General features: G+C 49.4%; 1 protein-coding gene across 1 annotated transcript in view; it reads left to right on the top strand.

Moving 5' to 3' along the window:
- The window catches only part of RASGRF1 (Ras protein-specific guanine nucleotide-releasing factor 1), a 102366-nt gene that overhangs the window by 25202 nt on the left and 70052 nt on the right, over positions 1–7112 (top strand). Inside the window, 1 exon segment of the mRNA XM_010843392.1 lies at positions 4824–4971. Coding sequence (XP_010841694.1) covers positions 4824–4971 — 148 coding nt within the window.

Genomic DNA, 7112 nt, shown 5'->3' with positions numbered 1-7112 from the left:
GGCTGTTTCCCTCCTTCCCATCCATGTGTGCCCCTCTCTGGAGGGACTCACTGGGCCAGGTGGGTAGAAGAGCAGAAGGAGAGTGTATGCAACAGAGAAAACGGGGGCTTCAAACTGAATGGAGCATTTCTAGGTTTGAGGGAAATGATGGGCTTGGGGGCTAGGGTGTGGCCCCAGAGCTAACAATCCCCAGCAGGGCTGAGTACTCTCAGGGAGGTTGGACACCCAGACTCACCCCTCCAAGCAGCAGACCTTTCTGGCTGAGAGGATAACGGTGTGTTTCTGTGTCTACTTGTCTACAAAATGTAAGCTCTTGGGAGCAGGTACCAAAGGCCTTATATAGACAAGAGTTCAGCAAATGTCGAGTGCAAGAATGCAAGGATGGATGGACAGAAGTTGGATGTTGAGTGTATGTGTGGGTGGTAAATGATGGATAAGTGGATAAATGAATAATAAATGAAAGATGGATAAGTGGTTGAAAGTGAAAGTCACTCAGTTGTGTCCAACTCTTTGCGACCCAATGGATAGTCCATGGGATTCTCCAGGCCAGAATACTACAGTGGGTAGCTGTTCCCTTCTCCAGGGGATCTTCCCAACCCAGGGAACGAACCCAGGTCTCCCACATTGCAGGCGGATTCTTTACCAGCTGAGCCACCAGGGAAGCCCAGATAAGTGTTGGAAGTATACATAAAGGGGACTTCCCTGGTGGTTCGGTGGTTAAGAATCTACCTTGAAATGCAGGGGACATGGGTTCAATCCCCAGTTGGGGAACTTAAGATCTCACACACAGAGGGGCAACTAAGCCTGTGAGCCAAACTAGAGAGTCTGTGCCACAGTGAAAGACCCCGAATGACCCAACAAAGATTCCTCTTGCCACAACTAAGAGCTGACGCAGCCAAAGAAATTTTTAAAAAAAAGACTGACAGTAGCAAATGTTGGAGAGGGGGTGGAGTAACTATAAATCACACGATGCTGGTGGGAGCATAAAGTGGTTCAACCACTTTGAAAAATCATTAGGCAGTTCCTTTAAAAGTGAAACATTAACCTACTCTGTGACCCGGCAGTTCCACTTCCTAGTATTTATCTCGAGAGAAATAAAAAACATCCACAGAAAGTCTTGCATGCAATTTCCTTAGCAGCTTTATGCACAATAGCCCCCAAACTAGAAATAGCTGAGGTGTCTATCAACAGGCAGATGTAGGAAAGAACCTTGATACATCCTTGCGATAGAATACCGCTCAACAATAAAAAGGAACCCACTGCAAATATGTGTAACAAAACAGATAGCCAGGATGCGGAGTAAAAGAGCCAGACATAAGACAGTACATGCTGTCTGAATCCTGCTATCTGAAATTCTAATAACACAGGCAGAACTAAACTGTGGTGACAGAAATCCAAAAGTAGCTACTTCTGGGGTGTGGATTGATGAGGAGGGGCACAGGGGAATTCTGGGGTGTTGGGGATTTTCTTTATCTCAGTCAGGGCATATGCATTTATCCACCTCAGTCAAACTGTACATTTATGGTCTGTGCTTCCCATTCCCAAATTCCCCTCAAATTTGTAAAACAAATTATGTCTATTAGCGTGTTTTAGTTCTCTACAGCTGCAGAACAAATGATCACAAACTTAGTAGCTCAAAACCAAACCCATTTCTCTCAGTTCTGTGGTCAGAAGTCTGGACTGAGACTTGGCTGTGATCTCTGCACAGAGGTCATGGGCTGAAATCAAGGAGTCAAACTTCTGACCTCGAAGTTCTGGAGATGTCTCTGCTTCCAAGCTCACTCCTATTGTTGGCAAGAGTCAGTTTCTTATAGGAGCGCATCCCTGCTGGCTGGTGGTCAGGGAAGGCTCTCAGCTCCATCCTGTAGCACAGCAGTCTGGCATTCCGTGCCATGTGGTCCCTTCCATCCTTGAGCCAACAGTGATTCACCAAATCGTTCTCCAGCCCCAAATTTCTGACCACTCCTTCTGTGACCAGCCAGAGAAAGCTCTCCATTTTAAGAAGTTCATGTGGGGCCTTCTCCAGTAGTCCAGTGGTTAAGACACTGCCTTCCAATGCAAGGGATGTGGGTTTGATTCCTGGTCGGGGAGCTAAGATCTGACAAGCCTCGGGGCTGCAACTAAGACCCAGTGCAGCCAAATAAAATTGTATAAATTAGATGAATAAGTAAAATAAAGCCTCATGTGATTAGGTAAGGCCCACCTAGAGAATCTCCCTATCTTAAGGTCAGCTATGCCAAAGAGTGGGTGTCCCAGGTGACTCACTGGTAAAGAATCTGGCTGCCAGTACAGGAGGCATGGGTTAGATCCCTGGGTCAGGCAGATCCCCTGGAGAAAGAAATGGCAACCCAGTCCAGTATTCTTGCCTGGAGAATCCCATTGACAGAGGAGCCTGGCAGGCTAGAGTCCATGATGTTGCAAAGGGTCGGACACGACTGAGTGAGTAACACATTCACAGAGGAACATGTCTGATCCTTTTCTGAGGGAAAGTTTTATTTTCAAAGAGAATGGGAAGAGAGGTTGGAAGAAGAAAAAGGAGGGACCAGAAGTCCCAAACCAATTCTTACTCCTCAACTCTTGCCAAGGCCACACTGGACTTGGACACAGGCTTTTTTGCTCTGGGCCAGGACATTTAAGGGGAAGACAAAAACTAGCTGCTGAGGCTACAGTTAGGTTGTCTAAGAGATGTGGTCATTTTGGCCCATGAGATACCTGCAGAGAGACAGTGAGCTGTCCCTGGCTGCTGCCAACCCAGAAGCCATGGCCACCCAGAAGCTCTTCAAGTCAGATGCTATGCAGATGGACAACCATAGCACAGACTGAAGGGCTGAGAGAAGCCAGCAGGGTCCAGTCTGGCTCCGAGCGTGCAGGTCTAGATGCGTTTTCAGAGGCATCTTTAATTTGTGGACCAGGTTGGCTGCCCCTAGGGCTTCCATGGTGGCCTGGCTACAGTCCGTGAGACCACAAAAAAGTCGGAGACCACTGAGCGCCTAACACTTTCACTTTGACACAACATAGTAGAAACAAGGTATGTACAAAAATAAGCACATGGTATAGGAACAGGTACAGACACAATGCACTCTGCCACTATATGCATAGTAGTCTAGATTATGGGATGCCTCTGGGCTATGTGTCTGTACAGCAATGTATAAAATGTAACACCAAGTGTGGCTTGTGGTCTGGAGCTCAGTAAGGAGAACTAGATGGAAACCGGACGGCCACGTGGAGAGCGCAGACCTGACTCTTCAGGAACTGTGGTGCGATTCCAGCTCCAGCTTCGACGCTCAGTGACTGACTGTCATTCAAGGGGGCAAGTCACTTCCCCTCTCTGGGCCTCAGTTTCTTTGTTTATAAAATTAGACAGTTGGCCTTTCGTGATTCCTGAGTTTCCTCCCAGCTCTGAGAATCTGTGAGTCTATAAAGACGGTGCTGCACAGAGGTGCAGATGGACCTAGAGACTGTCATACAGAGTCAAGCAAGTCAGAAAGAGAAAAACAAATTTCATATAATATCACTTGTATGTGGAATCTGGAAAAATGGTACAGATGAACTTATTTGAAAAGCAGAAATAGAGTCACAGATATAGAGAACAAACTTATGGACACCAAAGGGGCAGGAGCGGGGGGGGGAATTGGGCAATTGGGATAGACAGGTATACACTACTACATATAAAACAGATGACTAACGAGAACCTGCTGGACAGCACAGGGAACTCGACTCAGTGCTCTGCGGTGACCTAAAAGGGAAGGAACTCCAAAAAAGAGGGGATATATGTATACATATCGACGAAGCACTTTGCTGTACAGCAGAAACTAACACAACACGGTAAAGCAGTTATACTCCAATAAAACGTTTTTTTAAAACCGAAAACTGGGGGAGGAGGAGGCAAGGGAGGCAGGCAGCGAAGACAGGGGAAGGGAAGAAAGGGAGGCACAAACAGACCGAACCGTCCTGCCAATAAGACTCCAGATCCCAGTTTTGAAGCACCGCTAAGAACAAACTGATGAAGGCTCTGAATTTTCACACTGGTGGAGCAAGGAGGAGAGACCAGCAGTGTGAAAACGGAGTCCTTCCTGTTCTCGACTGCATTTCCTTTGCAAGTCAAGATAATTAAGCCTCTTGGGAAGTTGGGAAAACATTAACACCTGATATTCTAGTTTAAATTCATTATAAGAGATGTACCAAAGCCTTATTTTAACCAAAGAGTTCTCTCTTGTAGCTTGTCGTTTACCTCTAGAAGGGGATGGGGGAACAAGCATGGAGCTTTGATTTGAGAATCAGGTGTTTTCCTCCAGGCACGGGCATCAGGTCCTCTGCCCACCCTCTGCCCCTGCCACCCCCCTGAGGAGAGCTGCCAGCTCTTCCCGCCACCCCTCCCCGCCCTTTTAGAGCACCACTGGGCAGAGCCTCCTTCTCTGACACCATCAAGGGACCGGTCTCCACTGCCCACCACCTCTGTCACATAGCCCCTCTCCTAGAGCAAAGCTGTTTCCCTGCCCTCAGCCTCCTGGGATCCTCATCTCCATCCTGGGGGCTTGTAGGGAGGCAATTATTGTCCCATTTTGCCAAGAGGGTCTCCCCCATAAGTTCTTAGGGACTTAAAGAACTTGTGTGAAGTGGCTTCTGAGTTTGAAACAAAAGCCACTGTCTCTAAGCTGTCACACCACTTACCAGTTGCATCCAGGGAACCTGGAAGGTCATGTCAGTAGATTCCAGACTGAACAGTGTCCTCTCAATTTAAGTGGGAGGTCATTGGTGACCCCAGAGAGGCAGCCAGCTCCTGTGGGTGCAGCATCCTACTTGCCCTCTCCCTCTGTCCGCAGCTACCGGACCCTGGCCACGGAGCACGAGGCGCTGATGCAAAAATACCTGCACCTGCTGCAGATCGTGGAGACCGAGAAGACGGTGGCCAAGCAGCTGCGGCAGCAGATCGAGGACGGGGAGGTGGAGATCGAGCGACTGAAGGCAGAGGTGACCGCAACCCCGGGAGCAGAGGAGTCTGGCCAGGGATCCCAGCCTCCAACCTCACACCCGGGCTCCCCAGGTTCAGGGAGGCACAGGGTAGGCAGGAGGGACCCTCTCCCAGCCACAGCTATGCCAGCCCCAAACTTAAAATCAGTGATGCTGGCCCAGTGGAAAGGTCGGGTGGTCAGATCTGGGTTCAAAGCCCACCCCTGCCTCTTAACAGCTGCGACCTGAAGCAAGTCCCCCCGTCCCTCTGCACCTCTGTCTATGTTGTTGTTTAGTCGCTAAGTCGTGCCCAACTCTTTGCAACCCCGTGGACTGCAGTATACCAGTCTTCCCTGTCCTTCACTATCTCCCAGAGTTTGCTCAAACTCACGTCCTTTGAGTTGATGTTGCCATCCAACCATCTCATCCTCTGTCGTCCACTTCTCCTCCTGCCTTCAATCTTTCCCAGCATCAGGGTCTTTTCTAATGAGTCAGCTCTTTACATCAGGTTGCCAAAGTATTGGAGTTTCAGCTTCAGCATCAGTCCTTCCAATGGATATTCAGGGTTGATTTCCTTTAGGATTGACTGGTTTGATCTCCTTGCTGCCCGAGAGACTCTCAAGAGTCTTCTACAGCACCACAGTTCGAAAGCATCAATTCTTTGGCGCTCAACCTTCTTTCTGAAGAATAGGCTTTTTATCGCTAGCTGACAAGGCTGTGAAGATCAAGTGAGGTCACTGATTGGCAAGCTCCTGGTTAATCTTCTGACAACCACATGGACTAAGGGGCAGGTGTGGGGCCAGAGCATGGCTGGTAAGTCCTCAGAGTGTGGGCTCAGGCTCAGCTCCAAGACGATCCCTTCCTTCTGCCTGCCATGGCCGTCTGGAGGCTGATTAAGTCTTCCAAAACTTCTAGAACTAGTCTTCTAGTCTTGCTAGGTTAAGTCTTCTAGACCTTCACTACTCAAAGTGTGATATGGCCCATCAGAAATGCAGAACCTGGGGTCTCACCCAGATATCCCGAGTCAGAACCTGCACTTTAACAGCATCCCAGCAATTCTCATTTACCTGAGAGATGCTGACTCTCAGCCCACAGATACCCCTCGCCAGCTGTTCACACCTCCACATGATGATCTGATCGCCTCTCACGGCCTCATCTCACCAGGAGGTCACAATGTGTGTTAATTGCTCAGTCATGTCTGACTCTTTGTGACCCCCATGGACTGTAGCCCACCAGGCTCCTCTGTCCATGGGATTCTCTGGGCAAGAATACTGGAGTGGGTTGCCATTCCCTTCTCCAGCGTAGCCTCCTGACCCAGGGATCGAACCCCGGTCTCCCACGTTGTGGGCAGATTCATTACCATCTGAGCCATCAGGGGAGCCCCCCAAAATGCAGGGGCATCAATTCTTCAGCACTCAGCCTTTTTTATTGTCCAGCTCTCACATCCATACATGACTACTGGAAAAAATCATAGCTTTGACTGTACGGACCTTTGTAGGCTACAGTCCATAGGGTCCCATAGAGTTGGACAAGACTGAGTGACTAGGCACACACGCACAGGGAACTGTATCCCACATGTCGCTAGACAAGATCAAAAAACTTAAGGAAAAAAAAAGGGAGGAAGAACTGAGCTGTGTGGCAGCTATCTGAAAAACAAGAATTACAAAGGTCTTAGTAAAACCTTGGCAGTTAACAAAGAGGAAAACACCTGGGTTAATTCCACCGTGAATGATGGCTCTGACTAAATGCATTCTGGACTAAACACACTGCCTCTTGAGAGGGAGCAGGATGGGGCAGAAACCGATGCACCCTGTTTCAAAGTTGGGGTGGCAAGCGGGGTTTTCCTCTGATGGATTAAGGAAGCCAGACCACTGGTGGCGAGTGGACAGGGTCCAGCAGAGACACCTGGCTTTGAGCCTGGTCAGGCAGCCGAAGCTAGACTCTAGCCAGTGACTTGGGCATGAGTCAAAGTCCCCACCCTGCGTGGCCTTCATTGACAAGGGTCAACTGAGCAGACCCTGGACATCTAGCAAGCAAACCGAGGTCCAAAGCAGAGCCATCTCCAGAAGAGACCGGCCAGGGTCAGAGAAAGGCTGCCTCCGTGGGCTCACCTGACCCTTGCTCCAGGCAGAGATGGGCCATAGCCCAGGACTTGTGCGGGC

The sequence above is a fragment of the Bison bison genome, unplaced genomic scaffold (genome assembly GCF_000754665.1).
Source record: "Bison bison bison isolate TAMUID 2011002044 unplaced genomic scaffold, Bison_UMD1.0 scf7180017864181, whole genome shotgun sequence".
In the NCBI taxonomy this organism is placed as follows: Eukaryota; Metazoa; Chordata; class Mammalia; order Artiodactyla; family Bovidae; genus Bison; species Bison bison.
The sequence above is the reverse complement of the archived record's forward strand: the minus strand, read 5'-3'. Positions and strand labels throughout refer to the sequence as shown.